Genomic DNA, 20,563 nt, shown 5'->3' with positions numbered 1-20,563 from the left:
TGTATGGTGTTATTGGTGTGTTGGGTTCTGTATGGTGTTATTGGTGTGTTGGGTTCTGTATGGTGTTATTGGTGTGTTGGGTTCTGTATGGTGTTATTGGTGTGTTGGGTTCTGTATGGTGTTATTGGTGCTGTTGGGTTCTGTATGGTGTTATTGGTGTGTTAGGTTCTGTATGGTGTTATTGGTGTGTTGGGTTCTGTATGGTGTTATTGGTGTGTTGGGTTCTGTATGGTGTTATTGGTGCTGTTGTTCTGTATGTTTATGGTGGTGTTATGGTGCTGTTATTCTGTATGTGTTATTGGTGTGTTGGGTTCTGTATGGTGTTATTGGTGTGTTGGGTTCTGTATGGTGTTATTGGTGCTGTTGGGTTTTGTATGGTGTTATTGGTGCTGTTGGGTTCTGTATGGTGTTATTGGTGCTGTTGGGTTCTGTATGGTGTTATTGGTGCTGTTGGGTTCTGTATGGTGTTATGGTGTTATGTTGGGTTCTGTATGTTGGGTGTGTTGGGTTCTGTATGGTGTTATTGGTGCTGTTGGGTTCTGTATGGTGTTATTGGTGTGTTGGGTTCTGTATGGTGTTATTGGTGTGTTGGGTTCTGTATGGTGTTATTGGTGTGTTGGGTTCTGTATGGTGTTATTGGTGTGTTGGGTTCTGTATGGTGTTATTGGTGCTGTTGGGTTCTGTATGGTGTTATTGGTGCTGTTGGGTTCTGTATGGTGTTATTGGTGTGTTGGGTTCTGTATGGTGTTATTGGTGTGTTGGGTTCTGTATGGTGTTATTGGTGTGTTGGGTTCTGTATGGTGTTATTGGTGTGTTGGGTTCTGTATGGTGTTATTGGTGTGTTGGGTTCTGTATGTGTTATTGGTGCTGTTGGGTTATTGGTGTATGGTGTTGTATGGTGTTATTGGTGCTGTTGGGTTCTGTATGGTGTTATTGGTGTGTTGGGTTCTGTATGGTGTTATTGGTGTGTGGGTTCTGTATGGTGTTATTGGTGCTGTTGGGTTCTGTATGGTGTTATTGATTGGTGTGTTGGGTTCTGTATGGTGTTATTGGTGCTGTTGGGTTCTGTATGGTGTTATTGGTGTGTTGGGTTCTGTATGTGTTATTGGTGTGTTGGGTTCTGTATGGTGTTATTGGTGCTGTTGGGTTCTGTATGGTGTTATTGGTGCTGTTGGGTTCTGTATGGTGTTATTGGTGCTGTTGGGTTCTGTATGGTGTTATTGGTGCTGTTGGGTTCTGTATGGTGTTATTGGTGCTGTTGGGTTCTGTATGGTGTTATTGGTGTGTTGGGTTCTGTATGGTGTTATTGGTGCTGTTGGGTTCTGTATGGTGTTATTGGTGTGTTGGGTTCTGTATGGTGTTATTGGTGCTGTTGGGTTCTGTATGGTGTTATTGGTGCTGTTGGGTTCTGTATGGTGTTATTGGTGTGTTGGGTTCTGTATGGTGTTATTGGTGTGTTGGGTTCTGTATGGTGTTATTGGTGTGTTGGGTTCTGTATGGTGTTATTGGTGCTGTTGGGTTCTGTATGGTGTTATTGGTGTGTTGGGTTCTGTATGGTGTTATTGGTGCTGTTGGGTTCTGTTATCGGTCAGAGATAGAGGTGTAATGGGTGTGTTGGGTTCTGTTATCGGTCAGAGATAGAGGTATAATGGGTGTGTTGGGTTCTGTTATCGGTCAGAGATAGAGGTATAATGGGTGTGTTGGGTTCTGTTATCGGTCAGAGATAGAGGTGTATTGGGTTCTGTTATCGGTCAGAGATAGAGGTGTAATGGGTTCTGTTATCGGTCAGAGATAGAGGTATAATGGGTGTGTTGGGTTCTGTTATCGGTCAGAGATAGAGGTGTAATGGGTTCTGTATGGTGTTATTGGTGCTGTTGGGTTCTGTATGGTGTTATTGGTGCTGTTGGGTTCTGTATGGTGTTATTGGTGCTGTTGGGTTCTGTATGGTGTTATTGGTGCTGTTGGGTTCTGTTATCGGTCAGAGATAGAGGTGTAATGGGTTCTGTATGGTGTTATTGGTGTGTTGGGTTCTGTTATCGGTCAGAGATAGAGGTGTAATGGGTTCTGTATGGTGTTATTGGTGCTGTTGGGTTCTGTTATCGGTCAGAGATAGAGGTGTAATGGGTTCTGTATGGTGTTATTGGTGCTGTTGGGTTCTGTATGGTGTTATTGGTGCTGTTGGGTTCTGTTATCGGTCAGAGATAGAGGTGTAATGGGTTCTGTATGGTGTTATTGGTGTGTTGGGTTCTGTTATCGGTCAGAGATAGAGGTGTAATGGGTTCTGTATGGTGTTATTGGTGCTGTTGGGTTCTGTTATCGGTCAGAGATAGAGGTATAATGGGTTTGCACTCAAAAAGATGTCGCATTACATTTTTACAAATATTTTCACTGCATCAGGTATATGGGATGCGGCCATAGCAACATATAACAAGCAACACGTAGCATGCAGACAGACAAACGTATAACAAGCAACACGTAGCATGCAGACAGACAAACGTATAACAAGCAACACGTAGCATGCAGACAGACAAACGTATAACAAGCATCACGTAGCATGCAGACAGACAAACGTATAACAAGCAACACGTAGCATGCAGACAGACAAACGTATAACAAGCATCACGTAGCATGCAGACAGACAAACGTATAACAAGCATCACGTAGCATGCAGACAGACAAACGTATAACAAGCATCACGTAGCATGCAGACAGAAGAACATAACAAGCAACACGTAGCATGCAGGCAGAGGAACAATACATAAGCAACACGTAGCATGCAGACAGAGGAACATAGAACAAACAACACGTAGCATGCAGACAGACAAACGTATAACAAGCATCACGTAGCACGCAGACAGAAGAACATAACAAGCAACACGTAGCATGCAGGCAGAGGAACAATACACAAGCAACACGTAGCATGCAGACAGAGGAACATAGAACAAACAACACGTAGCATGCAGACAGAGAAAGAGAACAAGCAGTAGCATGCAGACAGAGAAAGATAGAACAAGCAGACAGAGAAAGATAGAAAGCAACAAACAGACAGAGAAAGATAGAACAAGCAACACGTACGTAGCATGCAGACAGAGAAAGATAGAACAAGCAACACGTAGCATGCAGACAGAGAAAGATAGAACAAGCAACACGTAGCATGCAGACAGAGAAAGATAGAACAAGCAACACGTAGCATGCAGACAGAGAAACATAGAACAAACAACACGTAGCATGCAGACAGAGAAAGATAGAACAAGCATGCAGACAGAGAAAGATAGAACAAGCAACACGTAGCATGCAGACAGAGAAAGATAGAACAAGCAACACGTAGCATGCAGACAGAGAAAGATAGAACAAGCAACACGTAGCATGCAGACAGAGAAACATAGAACAAACAACACGTAGCATGCAGACAGAGAAACATAGAACAAGCAACACGTAGCATGCAGACAGAGAAACATAGAACAAGCAACACGTAGCATGCAGACAGAGAAACATAGAACAAACAACACGTAGCATGCAGACAGAGAAAGATAGAACAAACAACACGTAGCATGCAGACAGAGAAAGAGAACAAACAACACGTAGCATGCAGACAGAGAAAGATAGAACAAACAACACGTAGCATGCAGACAGAGAAAGAGAACAAACAACACGTAGCATGCAGACAGAGGAACATAGAACAAACACGTAGCATGCAGACAGAGGAACATAGAACAAACAACACGTAGCATGCAGACAGAGAAAGAGAACAAACAACACGTAGCATGCAGACAGAGGAACATAGAACAAGCAACACGTAGCATGCAGACAGAGAAACATAGAACAAGCAACACGTAGCATGCAGACAGAGAAACATAGAACAAGCAACACGTAGCATGCAGACAGAGGAACATAGAACAAGCAACACGTAGCATGCAGACAGAGAAACATAGAACAAGCAACACGTAGCATGCAGACAGAGAAACATAGAACAAGCAACACGTAGCATGCAGACAGAGGAACATAGAACAAGCAACACGTAGCATGCAGACAGAGAAACATAGAACAAGCAACACGTAGCATGCAGACAGAGAAAGATAGAACAAACAACACGTAGCATGCAGACAGAGGAACATAGAACAAGAAAGATAGAACAAGCACGTAGCATGCAGACAGAGAAACATAGAACAAGCAACACGTAGCATGCAGACAGAGAAAGAGAACAAACAACACGTAGCATGCAGACAGAGAAAGAGAACAAACAACACGTAGCATGCAGACAGAGAAACATAGAACAAACAACACGTAGCATGCAGACAGAGAAAGAGAACAAACAACACGTAGCATGCAGACAGAGGAACATAGAACAAACAACACGTAGCATGCAGACAGAGAAACATAGAACAAGCAACACGTAGCATGCAGACAGAGAAACATAGAACAAGCAACACGTAGCATGCAGACAGAGGAACATAGAACAAGCAACACGTAGCATGCAGACAGAGAAACATAGAACAAGCAACACGTAGCATGCAGACAGAGAAAGAGAACAAGCAACACGTAGCATGCAGACAGAGAAAGATAGAACAAGCAACACGTAGCATGCAGACAGAGAAAGATAGAACAAGCAACACGTAGCATGCAGACAGAGAAACATAGAACAAACAACACGTAGCATGCAGACAGAGAAAGAGAACAAACAACACGTAGCATGCAGACAGAGAAAGATAGAACAAACAACACGTAGCATGCAGACAGAGGAACATAGAACAAACAACACGTAGCATGCAGACAGAGAAAGAGAACAAACAACACGTAGCATGCAGACAGAGAAAGATAGAACAAACAACACGTAGCATGCAGACAGAGGAACATAGAACAAACAACACGTAGCATGCAGACAGAGCATGCAACATAGAAAAACAAACAACACGTAGCATGCAGACAGAGAAACATAGAACAAACAACACGTAGCATGCAGACAGAGATAAGATAGAACAAACAACACGTAGCATGCAGACAGAGGAACATAGAACAAACAACACGTAGCATGCAGACAGAGAAAGAGAACAAGCAACACGTAGCATGCAGACAGAGAAAGAGAACAAGCAACACGTAGCATGCAGACAGAGAAAGATAGAACAAGCAACACGTAGCATGCAGACAGAGAAAGATAGAACAAACAACACGTAGCATGCAGACAGAGAAACATAGAACAAGCAACACGTAGCATGCAGACAGAGAAACATAGAACAAACAACACGTAGCATGCAGACAGAGAAAGAGAACAAACAACACGTAGCATGCAGACAGAGAAAGAGAACAAACAACACGTAGCATGCAGACAGAGAAAGAGAACAAACAACACGTAGCATGCAGACAGAGAAAGATAGAACAAACAACACGTAGCATGCAGACAGAGAAAGATAGAACAAACAACACGTAGCATGCAGACAGAGAAAGATAGAACAAACAACACGTAGCATGCAGACAAAACATAGAACAAACAACACGTAGCATGCAGACAGAGAAACATAGAACAAACAACACGTAGCATGCAGACAGAGGAAAGACTAGAACAAACAACACGTAGCAAGATAGAACAAACAACACGTAGCATGCAGACAGAGGAACATAGAACAAGCAACACGTAGCATGCAGACAGAGGAACATAGAACAAGCAACACGTAGCATGCAGACAGAGAAAGATAGAACAAGCAACACGTAGCATGCAGACAGAGAAACATAGAACAAGCAACACGTAGCATGCAGACAGAGAAACATAGAACAAGCAACACGTAGCATGCAGACAGAGAAACATAGAACAAGCAACACGTAGCATGCAGACAGAGAAACATAGAACAAGCAACACGTAGCATGCAGACAGAGAAACATAGAACAAGCAACACGTAGCATGCAGACAGAGAAACATAGAACAAACAACACGTAGCATGCAGACAGAGAAACATAGAACAAGCAACACGTAGCATGCAGACAGAGAAACATAGAACAAACAACACGTAGCATGCAGACAGAGAAAGAGAACAAACAACACGTAGCATGTAGACAGAGAAAGAGAACAAGCAACAGAACAAACAACACGTAGACAGAGAAAGATAGATGCAGACAGAGAAAGATAGAACAAACAACACGTAGCATGCAGACAGAGAAACATAGAACAAACAACACGTAGCATGCAGACAGAGGAACATAGAACAAACAACACGTAGCATGCAGACAGAGAAACATAGAACAAGCAACACGTAGCATGCAGACAGAGGAACATAGAACAAGCAACACGTAGCATGCAGACAGAGAAACATAGAACAAACAACACGTAGCATGCAGACAGAGAAACATAGAACAAGCAACACGTAGCATGCAGACAGAGAAACATAGAACAAGCAACACGTAGCATGCAGACAGAGGAACATAGAACAAGCAACACGTAGCATGCAGACAGAGAAACATAGAACAAGCAACACGTAGCATGCAGACAGAGAAACATAGAACAAACAACACGTAGCATGCAGACAGAGAAACATAGAACAAACAACACGTAGCATGCAGACAGAGAAACATAGAACAAACAACACGTAGCATGCAGACAGAGGAACATAGAACAAACAACACGTAGCATGCAGACAGAGAAACATAGAACAAACAACACGTAGCATGCAGACAGAGGAACATAGAACAAACAACACGTAGCATGCAGACAGAGGAACATAGAACAAACAACACGTAGCATGCAGACAGAGGAACATAGAACAAACAACACGTAGCATGCAGACAGAGAAACATAGAACAAACAACACGTAGCATGCAGACAGAGGAACATAGAACAAACAACACGTAGCATGCAGACAGAGGAACATAGAACAAACAACACGTAGCATGCAGACAGAGAAACATAGAACAAACAACACGTAGCATGCAGACAGAGAAACATAGAACAAACAACACGTAGCATGCAGACAGAGGAACATAGAACAAACAACACGTAGCATGCAGACAGAGGAACATAGAACAAACAACACGTAGCATGCAGACAGAGGAACATAGAACAAACAACACGTAGCATGCAGACAGAGGAACATAGAACAAGCAACACGTAGCATGCAGACAGAGGAACATAGAACAAGCAACACGTAGCATGCAGACAGAGAAACATAGAACAAACAACACGTAGCATGCAGACAGAGGAACATAGAACAAGCAACACGTAGCATGCAGACAGAGCAACATAGAACAAGCAACACGTAGCATGCAGACAGAGCAATAGCACAAAAAGCAACAAAACTAAATACATAAAAGCAAAAGTGTTTCCACACCTCAGCAGCTACAGACAACATGGAAAGCAGCAATACACAGCTAGGGACCATGTTCACAAGTCTGATTGGTCTTTAGCCATGTCTTTATGTTCACAAGTCTGATTGGTCTTTAGCCATGTCTTTATGTTCACAAGTCTGATTGGTCTTTAGCCATGTCTTTATGTTCACAAGTCTGATTGGTCTTTAGCCATGTCTTTATGTTCACAAGTCTGATTGGTCTTTAGCCATGTCTTTATGTTCACAAGTCTGATTGGTCTTTAGCCATGTCTTTATGTTCACAAGTTTGATTGGTCTTTAGCCATGTCTTTATGTTCACACTTCTGATTGGTCTTTAGCCATGTCTTTATGTTCACAAGTTTGATTGGTCTTTAGCCATGTCTTTATGTTCACTAGTCTGATTGGTCTTTAGCCATGTCTTTATGTTCACAAGTCTGATTGGTCTTTAGCCATGTCTTTATGTTCACAAGTCTGATTGGTCTTTAGCCATGTCTTTATGTTCACAAGTCTGATTGGTCTTTAGCCATGTCTTTATGTTCACAAGTCTGATTGGTCTTTAGCCATGTCTTTATGTTCACTAGTCTGATTGGTCTTTAGCCATGTCTTTATGTTCACAAGTCTGATTGGTCTTTATGTTCACAAGTCTGATTGGTCTTTAGCCATGTCTTTATGTTCACAAGTCTGATTGGTCTTTAGCCATGTCTTTATGTTCACTAGTCTGATTGGCCTTTAGCCATGTCTTTATGTTCACAAGTCTGATTGGTCTTTAGCCATGTCTTTATGTTCACAAGTCTGATTGGTCTTTAGCCATGTCTTTATGTTCACAAGTCTGATTGGTCTTTAGCCATGTCTTTATGTTCACTAGTCTGATTGGTCTTTAGCCATGTCTTTATGTTCACTAGTCTGATTGGCCTTTAGCCATGTCTTTATGTTCACAAGTCTGATTGGTCTTTAGCCATGTCTTTATGTTCACAAGTTTGATTGGTCTTTAGCCATGTCTTTATGTTCACAAGTTTGATTGGTCTTTAGCCATGTCTTTATGCTCACAAGTCTGATTGGTCTTTAGCCATGTCTTTATGTTCACAAGTCTGATTGGTCTTTAGCCATGTCTTTATGTTCACTAGTCTGATTGGCCTTTAGCCATGTCTTTATGTTCACAAGTCTGATTGGTCTTTATGTTCACAAGTCTGATTGGTCTTTAGCCATGTCTTTATGTTCACTAGTCTGATTGGCCTTTAGCCATGTCTTTATGTTCACAAGTCTGATTGGTCTTTATGTTCACAAGTCTGATTGGTCTTTAGCCATGTCTTTATGTTCACAACGTCTGATTGGTCTTTAGCCATGTCTTTATGTTCACAAGTCTGATTGGTCTTTAGCCATGTCTTTATGTTCACTAGTCTGATTGGTCTTTAGCCATGTCTTTATGTTCACACGTCTGATTGGCCTTTAGCCATGTCTTTATGTTCACAAGTCTGATTGGTCTTTATGTTCACAAGTCTGATTGGTCTTTAGCCATGTCTTTATGTTCACAAGTCTGATTGGTCTTTAGCCATGTCTTTATGTTCACAAGTCTGATTGGTCTTTAGCCATGTCTTTATGTTCACTAGTCTGATTGGCCTTTAGCCATGTCTTTATGTTCACAAGTCTGATTGGTCTTTATGTTCACAAGTCTGATTGGTCTTTAGCCATGTCTTTATGTTCACTAGTCTGATTGGCCTTTAGCCATGTCTTTATGTTCACAAGTCTGATTGGTCTTTAGCCATGTCTTTATGTTCACAAGTCTGATTGGTCTTTAGCCATGTCTTTATGTTCACAAGTCTGATTGGTCTTTAGCCATGTCTTTATGTTCACAAGTCTGATTGGTCTTTAGTCTTTAGCCATGTCTTTATGTTCACAAGTCTGATTGGTCTTTAGCCATGTCTTTATGTTCACTAGTCTGATTGGCCTTTAGCCATGTCTTTATGTTCACAAGTCTGATTGGTCTTTAGCCATGTCTTTATGTTCACAAGTTTGATTGGTCTTTAGCCATGTCTTTATGTTCACAAGTCTGATTGGTCTTTAGTCTTTAGCCATGTCTTTATGTTCACAAGTCTGATTGGTCTTTAGCCATGTCTTTATGTTCACAAGTCTGATTGGTCTTTAGCCATGTCTTTATGTTCACAAGTCTGATTGGTCTTTAGCCATGTCTTTATGTTCACAAGTCTGATTGGTCTTTAGCCATGTCTTTATGTTCACAAGTCTGATTGGTCTTTAGCCATGTCTTTATGTTCACAAGTCTGATTGGTCTTTAGCCATGTCTTTATGTTCACAAGTCTGATTGGTCTTTAGCCATGTCTTTATGTTCACAAGTCTGATTGGTCTTTAGCCATGTCTTTATGTTCACAAGTCTGATTGGTCTTTAGCCATGTCTTTATGTTCACTAGTCTGATTGGCCTTTAGCCATGTCTTTATGTTCACAAGTCTGATTGGTCTTTAGCCATGTCTTTATGTTCACAAGTTTGATTGGTCTTTAGCCATGTCTTTATGTTCACAAGTCTGATTGGTCTTTAGCCATGTCTTTATGTTCACAAGTCTGATTGGTCTTTAGCCATGTCTTTATGTTCACAAGTCTGATTGGTCTTTAGCCATGTCTTTATGTTCACAAGTCTGATTGGCCTTTAGCCATGTCTTTATGTTCACAAGTCTGATTGGTCTTTAGCCATGTCTTTATGTTCACAAGTTTGATTGGTCTTTAGCCATGTCTTTATGTTCACAAGTTTGATTGGTCTTTAGCCATGTCTTTATGCTCACAAGTCTGATTGGTCTTTAGCCATGTCTTTATGTTCACAAGTCTGATTGGTCTTTAGCCATGTCTTTATGTTCACTAGTCTGATTGGTCTTTAGCCATGTCTTTATGTTCACAAGTCTGATTGGTCTTTATGCTCACAAGTCTGATTGGTCTTTAGCCATGTCTTTATGTTCACTAGTCTGATTGGTCTTTAGCCATGTCTTTATGTTCACAAGTCTGATTGGTCTTTATGTTCACACGTCTGATTGGTCTTTAGCCATGTCTTTATGTTCACACGTCTGATTGGTCTTTAGCCATGTCTTTATGTTCACTAGTCTGATTGGTCTTTAGCCATGTCTTTATGTTCACAAGTCTGATTGGTCTTTAGCCATGTCTTTATGTTCACTAGTCTGATTGGTCTTTATGTTCACAAGTCTGATTGGTCTTTATGTTCACAAGTCTGATTGGTCTTTAGCCATGTCTTTATGTTCACAAGTCTGATTGGTCTTTAGCCATGTCTTTATGTTCACAAGTTTGATTGGTCTTTAGCCATGTCTTTATGTTCACTAGTCTGATTGGTCTTTAGCCATGTCTTTATGTTCACAAGTCTGATTGGTCTTTATGTTCACAAGTCTGATTGGTCTTTAGCCATGTCTTTATGTTCACAAGTCTGATTGGTCTTTAGCCATGTCTTTATGTTCACAAGTCTGATTGGTCTTTAGCCATGTCTTTATGTTCACAAGTCTGATTGGTCTTTAGCCATGTCTTTATGTTCACAAGTTTGATTGGTCTTTAGCCATGTCTTTATGTTCACAAGTTTGATTGGTCTTTAGCCATGTCTTTATGTTCACAAGTCTGATTGGTCTTTAGCCATGTCTTTATGTTCACAAGTCTGATTGGTCTTTAGCCATGTCTTTATGTTCACTAGTCTGATTGGCCTTTAGCCATGTCTTTATGTTCACAAGTTTGATTGGTCTTTAGCCATGTCTTTATGTTCACTAGTCTGATTGGTCTTTAGCCATGTCTTTATGTTCACAAGTCTGATTGGTCTTTAGCCATGTCTTTATGTTCACTAGTCTGATTGGTCTTTATGTTCACAAGTTTGATTGGCCTTTAGCCATGTCTTTATGTTCACTAGTCTGATTGGCCTTTAGCCATGTCTTTATGTTCACAAGTCTGATTGGTCTTTAGCCATGTCTTTATGTTCACTAGTCTGATTGGTCTTTATGTTCACAAGTCTGATTGGTCTTTAGCCATGTCTTTATGTTCACTAGTCTGATTGGTCTTTATGTTCACAAGTTTGATTGGCCTTTAGCCATGTCTTTATGTTCACTAGTCTGATTGGCCTTTAGCCATGTCTTTATGTTCACAAGTTTGATTGGTCTTTAGCCATGTCTTTATGTTCACTAGTCTGATTGGTCTTTAGCCATGTCTTTATGTTCACTAGTCTGATTGGTCTTTATGTTCACAAGTCTGATTGGTCTTTAGCCATGTCTTTATGTTCACAAGTCTGATTGGTCTTTAGTCTTTAGCCATGTCTTTATGTTCACAAGTCTGATTGGTCTTTAGCCATGTCTTTATGTTCACAAGTTTGATTGGTCTTTAGCCATGTCTTTATGTTCACTAGTCTGATTGGTCTTTAGCCATGTCTTTATGCTCACAAGTCTGATTGGTCTTTAGCCATGTCTTTATGTTCACACGTCTGATTGGTCTTTAGCCATGTCTTTATGTTCACAAGTCTGATTGGCCTTTAGCCATGTCTTTATGTTCACAAGTTTGATTGGCCTTTAGCCATGTCTTTATGTTCACTAGTCTGATTGGCCTTTAGCCATGTCTTTATGTTCACAAGTTTGATTGGCCTTTAGCCATGTCTTTATGTTCACTAGTCTGATTGGTCTTTAGCCATGTCTTTATGTTCACAAGTCTGATTGGTCTTTAGCCATGTCTTTATGTTCACTAGTCTGATTGGTCTTTATGTTCACAAGTTTGATTGGCCTTTAGCCATGTCTTTATGTTCACTAGTCTGATTGGCCTTTAGCCATGTCTTTATGTTCACAAGTTTGATTGGTCTTTAGCCATGTCTTTATGTTCACTAGTCTGATTGGTCTTTAGCCATGTCTTTATGTTCACTAGTCTGATTGGTCTTTAGCCATGTCTTTATGTTCACAAGTCTGATTGGTCTTTAGCCATGTCTTTATGTTCACTAGTCTGATTGGTCTTTATGTTCACAAGTCTGATTGGTCTTTATGTTCACAAGTCTGATTGGTCTTTAGCCATGTCTTTATGTTCACTAGTCTGATTGGTCTTTATGTTCACAAGTCTGATTGGTCTTTATGTTCACTAGTCTGATTGGTCTTTATGTTCACTAGTCTGATTGGTCTTTAGCCATGTCTTTATGTTCACTAGTCTGATTGGTCTTTATGTTCACAAGTCTGATTGGTCTTTAGCCATGTCTTTATGTTCACAAGTTTGATTGGTCTTTAGCCATGTCTTTATGTTCACAAGTCTGATTGGTCTTTAGCCATGTCTTTATGTTCACAAGTCTGATTGGTCTTTAGCCATGTCTTTATGTTCACAAGTCTGATTGGTCTTTAGCCATGTCTTTATGTTCACACGTCTGATTGGTCTTTAGCCATGTCTTTATGTTCACAAGTCTGATTGGCCTTTAGCCATGTCTTTATGTTCACAAGTTTGATTGGCCTTTAGCCATGTCTTTATGTTCACTAGTCTGATTGGCCTTTAGCCATGTCTTTATGTTCACAAGTTTGATTGGTCTTTAGCCATGTCTTTATGTTCACTAGTCTGATTGGTCTTTAGCCATGTCTTTATGTTCACTAGTCTGATTGGCCTTTAGCCATGTCTTTATGTTCACAAGTTTGATTGGTCTTTAGCCATGTCTTTATGTTCACTAGTCTGATTGGTCTTTAGCCATGTCTTTATGTTCACAAGTCTGATTGGTCTTTATGTTCACAAGTTTGATTGGCCTTTAGCCATGTCTTTATGTTCACTAGTCTGATTGGCCTTTAGCCATGTCTTTATGTTCACAAGTCTGATTGGTCTTTAGCCATGTCTTTATGTTCACAAGTCTGATTGGTCTTTATGTTCACAAGTCTGATTGGTCTTTAGCCATGTCTTTATGTTCACAAGTCTGATTGGTCTTTAGCCATGTCTTTATGTTCACTAGTCTGATTGGTCTTTATGTTCACAAGTCTGATTGGTCTTTATGTTCACAAGTCTGATTGGTCTTTAGCCATGTCTTTATGTTCACTAGTCTGATTGGTCTTTATGTTCACAAGTCTGATTGGTCTTTATGTTCACTAGTCTGATTGGTCTTTATGTTCACTAGTCTGATTGGTCTTTAGCCATGTCTTTATGTTCACTAGTCTGATTGGTCTTTATGTTCACAAGTCTGATTGGTCTTTATGTTCACTAGTCTGATTGGTCTTTATGTTCACTAGTCTGATTGGTCTTTAGCCATGTCTTTATGTTCACTAGTCTGATTGGTCTTTAGCCATGTCTTTATGTTCACAAGTCTGATTGGTCTTTAGCCATGTCTTTATGTTCACAAGTCTGATTGGCCTTTAGCCATGTCTTTATGCTCACAAGTCTGATTGGTCTTTATGTTCACAAGTCTGATTGGTCTTTAGCCATGTCTTTATGTTCACAAGTCTGAATGGTCTTTAGCCATGTCTTTATGTTCACAAGTCTGATTGGTCTTTAGCCATGTCTTTATGTTCACAAGTCTGAATGGTCTTTAGCCATGTCTTTATGTTCACAAGTCTGAATGGTCTTTAGCCGTGTCTTTATGTTCACAAGTCTGATTGGTCTTTAGCCATGTCTTTATGTTCACAAGTCTGATTGGTCTTTAGCCATGTCTTTATGTTCACAAATCTGATTGGTCTTTAGCCATGTCTTTATGTTCACAAGTCTGATTGGTCTTTAGCCATGTCTTTATGTTCACAAGTCTGAATGGTCTTTAGTCTTTAGCCATGTCTTTATGTTCACAAGTCTGATTGGTCTTTAGTCTTTAGCCATGTCTTCATTTGATTTATTTGACCTTTATTTATACAGGTTTTTCTCATTGAGATAACATCTCTTTTCCAAGAGAGACCTGGTCCAATAGCAGCAGGGGGAACAACGTTTCAGACTTAACAACTTGCAGACACCAACACAACATTAAACACAACTATAAACACACATACAGTACAACAAAAACATTTTACTTTAAAAACACGAAAGTCTTGACTAAAAACAGCTGGCCTAAAAACAATTACACTCGTCTATGATATATACATGGATCAAGTGTTTAAACTCCACCAACGAAACTAGATCATCAAATGTTAAAATGTTCAGGAGAGAATTCCAGGACCATGGAGCTAAGTAATTAAAACTATATTTTTGTGAAGGTGTGATAGGTGATGCAGTTTTGTGTGTCTGATGGCAGTGCATTCCAGACAAGGGAAGCTCTCACAGAGAATGCAGATTGACTAAAGTTGCTTTTCTTTAAGGGAACTATACAGTCACCTCTCATGGCAGACCTTGTGGATCAGCTGCCATGACTTTGGGTTTTCTGTTTAACTAAAGTACTGCGTGGAGGGGGAGGAGCCAGGCCATTTAGGATCTTGAATACAAGACATGCGTCAGTGTATGTCGTGCTTTCTGAGGATGTGACAATGATGATGGCTGTTGGGCTTCCTGTCAAGCACTTTGAGAGCCTGTTTGTACAGACTGAATGTGTTACAATGTTGTACAGCAATCTCGGCCCAGTGTACTGACATGTGACCTACTTGTTGTGTGTGTGTACTGACATGTGACCTACTGGTTGTGTGTGTGTACTGACATGTGACCTACTGGTTGTGTGTGTGTACTGACATGTGACCTACTTGTTGTGTGTGTGTACTGACATGTGACCTACTTGTTGTGTGTGTGTACTGACACGTGACCTACTTGTTGTGTGTGTGTACTGACATGTGACCTACTGGTTGTGTGTGTGTGTACTGACATGTGACCTACTGGTTGTGTGTGTGTACTGACATGTGACCTACTGGTTGTGTGTGTGTGTACTGACATGTGACCTACTGGTTGTGTGTGTGTACTGACATGTGACCTACTGGTTGTGTGTGTGTACTGACATGTGACCTACTGGTTGTGTGTGTGTGTACTGACATGTGACCTACTGGTTGTGTGTGTGTACTGACACATGACCTACTTGTTGTGTGTGTGTACTGACATGTGACCTACTGGTTGTGTGTGTGTACTGACATGTGACCTACTGGTTGTGTGTGTGTACTGACATGTGACCTACTGGTTGTGTGTGTGTACTGACATGTGACCTACTGGTTGTGTGTGTGTGTACTGACATGTGACCTACTGGTTGTGTGTGTGTACTGACACATGACCTACTTGTTGTGTGTGTGTACTGACACATGACCTACTTGTTGTGTGTGTGTACTGACATGTGACCTACTGGTTGTGTGTGTCTGTACTGACATGTGACCTACTGGTTGTGTGTGTGTGTACTGACATGTGACCTACTGGTTGTGTGTGTGTACTGACATGTGACCTACTGGTTGTGTGTGTGTACTGACATGTGACCTACTGGTTGTGTGTGTGTGTACTGACATGTGACCTACTGGTTGTGTGTGTGTACTGACATGTGACCTACTGGTTGTGTGTGTGTGTACTGACATGTGACCTACTGGTTGTGTGTGTGTACTGACATGTGACCTACTGGTTGTGTGTGTGTGTACTGACATGTGACCTACTGGTTGTGTGTGTGTGTACTGACATGTGACCTACTGGTTGTGTGTGTGTGTACTGACATGTGACCTACTGGTTGTGTGTGTGTACTGACATGTGACCTACTGGTTGTGTGTGTGTACTGACATGTGACCTACTGGTTGTGTGTATGTACTGACATGTGACCTACTGGTTGTGTGTGTGTACTGACATGTGACCTACTGGTTGTGTGTGTGTACTGACATGTGACCTACTGGTTGTGTGTGTGTGTACTGACATGTGACCTACTGGTTGTGTGTGTGTGTACTGACATGTGACCTACTGGTTGTGTGTGTACTGACATGTGACCTACTGGTTGTGTGTGTGTGTACTGACATGTGACCTACTGGTTGTGTGTGTACTGACATGTGACCTACTGGTTGTGTGTGTGTACTGACATGTATGTTTAACTGATAGATGCACACACATACTACATGTTCATGTTTTTAAATGGAAGTATTTTGTCTGTAATGTATTTTTCGATATATGTGTTGGACCCCAGTAAGACTAGCTGTCTCCTAATGGGGATCCTAATAAAATATAAAATGCATTCAGCCATACACATACATTTTTTAAACTATTTTTTTTAAATTTCACCTTTATATTATTTCACCTTTTAATTTTATTTCACCTTTATATTAACCAGGTAGGCCAGTTGAGAACACCTTTATATTAACCAGGTAGGCCAGTTGAGAACACCTTTATATTAACCAGGTAGGCCAGTTGAGAACACCTTTATATTAACCAGGTAGGCCAGTTGAGAACACCTTTATATTAACCAGGTAGGCCAGTTGAGAAAACCTTTATATTAACCAGGTTGTAACGGCGTTCTTCGTTTGTCGAAAGAGAGTCGGACCGAAATGCAGCGTAGTGGTTACTCATGACTTTAATAGAAAAAGTGACACATGAAATAACGATACAAAATACAAAACAACAAACGGAACGTGAAACCTAATACAGCCTATCTGGTGAAACTACACAGAGACAGGAACAATCACCCACGAAATACAAAGCGAAACTCAGGCTACCTAAATACGGTTCCCAATCATAGACAACGAGAATCACCTGACTCTGATTGAAAACCGCCTCAGGCAGCCAAGCCTATACAACACCCCTAATCAGCCGCGATCCCAAATACTACAAACCCCAATACGACAATACAATAACATAAACCCATGTCACACCCTGGCCTGACCAAATATATAACGAAAACACAAAATACAATGACCAAGGCGTGACACAGGTAGGCCAGTTGAGAACACCTTTATATTAACCAGGTAAACTAGTTGAGAACACCTTTATATTAACCAGGTAGGCCAGTTGAGAACACCTTTATATTAACCAGGTAGGCTAGTTGAGAACACCTTTATATTAACCAGGTAGGCCAGTTGAGAACACCTTTATATTAACCAGGTAGGCCAGTTGAGAACACCTTTATATTAACCAGGTAAACTAGTTGAGAACACCTTTATATTAACCAGGTAGGCCAGTTGAGAACACCTTTATTTAACCAGGTAGGCCAGTTGAGAACACCTTTATATTAACCAGGTAGGCCAGTTGAGAACACCTTTATATTAACCTGGTAGGCTAGTTGAGAACACCTTTATTTAACCAGGTAGGCCAGTTGAGAACAAGTTCTCATTTACAACTGCTAGCTGGCCAAGATAAAGCAAAGCAGTGCGACACAAACAACAACACAGAGTTACACATGAAATAAACAAGCATACAGTCAATAACACAATACAAATAACCGATCTCTATACAGTGTGTGGATGAGGAGGTAAGGCAATAAATAGGCCATAGTAGCGAAGTATTTACAATTCAGCAAATTAACACTGGAGTGATAGATGAGCAGATGATGATGTGCAATTAGTGATACTGGTTGTGCAAAAGAGCAAAAAAGTAAATAAAAACATGATGGGGATGAGGTAGGTAGATAATGATATGCCATACTGCAGCTGGCTGACTGGCTTCCTGAACATCTCCTGTCTGTCGTTCCATTGGAACTCCAACCCAGTAAACCACAGACAGCGTTTTAAAATGTATTCTTCTTCTTCTTTCAGTTTCGCACATTTGACCCATGTAAGCAGCTGTGGTGCAGTCACCCTGACAACCCATACTTCTGCAAGACCAAAAAAGGCCCTCCTCTGGATGGTACTGAGTGTGCTCCTGGGAAGGTGAGAACTCCTCCTAAACTATGCATGACTACGTAACCATTAGCTCAGCTTGTTGTTGTGTCTGTCTGACTGTCCTCTGTCTCCTCTATAGTGGTGCTATAAAGGTCACTGCATGTGGAAGAATGTCAACCAGGTGACGCAGGATGGCTCCTGGGGCTCTTGGACGAAATATGGTTCCTGTTCCCGCTCCTGTGGGACCGGGGTTCGCTTCAGAACTCGCCAGTGCAACAACCCAGTGTAAGACCCGGCACACGTTCCCCCAAGCTCCTAACTCCTCCCATAGCACCACACTCCTCCTAACCCCTCCCATAGCACCACCCTCCTCCTAACCCCTCCCATAGCACCACACTCCTCCTAACCCCTCCAATAGCACCACACTCCTCCTAACCCCTCCCATAGCACCACCCTCCTCCTAACTCCTCCCATAGCACCACCCTCCTCCTAACCCCTCCCATAGCACCACACTCCTCCTAACTCCTCCCATAGCACCACACTCCCCCTAAAACCTAACTCCTCTCATAGCACCACACTCCTCCTAACTCCTCCCATAGCACCACACTCCTCCTAACCCCTCCCATAGCACCACACTCCTCCTAAGTCCTCCCATAGCACCACACTCCTCCTAACCCCTCCCATAGCACCACACTCCTCCTAACCCCTCCCATAGCACCACACTCCTCCTAACCCCTCCCATAGCACCACACTCTTCCTAACTCCTCCCATAGCACCACACTCCTCCTAACCCCTCCCATAGCACCACACTCCTCCTAACCCCTCCCATAGCACCACACTCCTCCTAACCCCTCCCGTAGCACCACACTCCTCCTAACCCCTCCCATAGCACCACACTCCTCCTAACCCTTCCCATAGCACCACACTCCTCCTAACCCCTCCCATAGCACCACATTCCCCCTAAAACCTCCCATAGCACCACACTCCTCCTAACTCCTCCCATAGCACCACACTCCTCCTAACTCCTCCCATAGCACCACACTCCTCCTAACCCCTCCCATAGCACCACCCTCCTCCTAACTCCTCCCATAGCACCACCCTCCTCCTAACCCCTCCCATAGCACCACACTCCTCCTAACTCCTCCCATAGCACCACACTCCTCCTAACCCCTCCCATAGCACCACACTCCTCCTAACTCCTCCCATAGCACCACACTCCTCCTAACCCCTCCCATCGCACCACACTCCTCCTAAGCCCTCCCATAGCACCACACTCCTCCTAACCCCTCCCATAGCACCACACTCCTCCTAACCCCTCCCATAGCACCACACTCCTCCTAACCCCTCCCATAGCACCACACTCTTCCTAACTCCTCCCATAGCACCACACTCCTCCTAACCCCTCCCATAGCACCACACTCCTCCTAACCCCTCCCATAGCACCACACTCCTCCTAACCCCTCCCGTAGCACCACACTCCTCCTAACCCCTCCCATAGCACCACACTCCTCCTAACCCTTCCCATAGCACCACACTCCTCCTAACCCCTCCCATAGCACCACATTCCCCCTAAAACCTCCCATAGCACCACACTCCTCCTAACTCCTCCCATAGCACCACACTCCCCCTAACTCCTAACTCCTCCCATAGAACCACACTCCTCCTAACCCCTCCCATAGCACCACACTCCTCCTAACTCCTCCCATAGCACCACACTCCTCCTAACTCCTCCCATAGCACCACACTCCTCCTAACCCCTCCCATAGCACCACACTCCTCCTAAGTCCTCCCATAGCACCACACTCCTCCTAACCCCTCCCATAGCACCACACTCCTCCTAACTCCTCCCATAGCACCACACTCCTCCTAACTCCTCCCATAGCACCACACTCCTCCTAACCCCTCTCATAGCACCACACTCCTCCTAACTCCTCCCATAGCACCACCCTCCTCCTAACCCCTCCCATAGCACCACACTCCTCCTAACCCTTCCCATAGCACCACACTCCTCCTAACCCCTCCCATAGCACCACATTCCCCCTAAAACCTCCCATAGCACCACACTCCTCCTAACTCCTCCCATAGCACCACACTCCCCCTAACTCCTAACTCCTCCCATAGAACCACACTCCTCCTAACCCCTCCCATAGCACCACACTCCTCCTAACTCCTCCCATAGCACCACACTCCTCCTAACTCCTCCCATAGCACCACACTCCTCCTAACCCCTCCCATAGCACCACACTCCTCCTAAGTCCTCCCATAGCACCACACTCCTCCTAACTCCTCCCATAGCACCACACTCCTCCTAACTCCTCCCATAGCACCACACTCCTCCTAACCCCTCTCATAGCACCACACTCCTCCTAACTCCTCCCATAGCACCACCCTCCTCCTAACCCCTCCCATAGCACCACACTCCTCCTAACTCCTCCCATAGCACCACACTCCCCCGAACTCCTAACTCCTCCCATAGAACCACACTCCTCCTAACTCCTCCCATAGCACCACACTCCTCCTAACTCCTCCCATAGCACCACACTCCTCCTAACTTCTCCCATAGCACCACACTCCTCCTA

General features: G+C 42.7%; 1 protein-coding gene across 2 annotated transcripts in view; it reads left to right on the top strand.

The window, feature by feature from the left end:
• The window catches only part of adamts3 (ADAM metallopeptidase with thrombospondin type 1 motif, 3), a 224,615-nt gene that overhangs the window by 112,616 nt on the left and 91,436 nt on the right, over positions 1-20,563 (top strand). For both annotated transcript variants that reach the window (XM_052479894.1, XM_052479893.1), the window contains exons 11-12: positions 17,919-18,032; positions 18,124-18,269. In XM_052479894.1, the coding sequence (XP_052335854.1) occupies positions 17,919-18,032; positions 18,124-18,269 (260 nt within the window). The remainder of the gene's footprint in view (positions 1-17,918; positions 18,033-18,123; positions 18,270-20,563) is intronic.

This window comes from Oncorhynchus keta, chromosome 25, assembly GCF_023373465.1.
Source record: "Oncorhynchus keta strain PuntledgeMale-10-30-2019 chromosome 25, Oket_V2, whole genome shotgun sequence".
NCBI lineage: Eukaryota > Metazoa > Chordata > Actinopteri > Salmoniformes > Salmonidae > Oncorhynchus > Oncorhynchus keta.
Note: the sequence above shows the minus strand (reverse complement) of the source record. Positions and strands in the feature narration are given on the sequence as shown.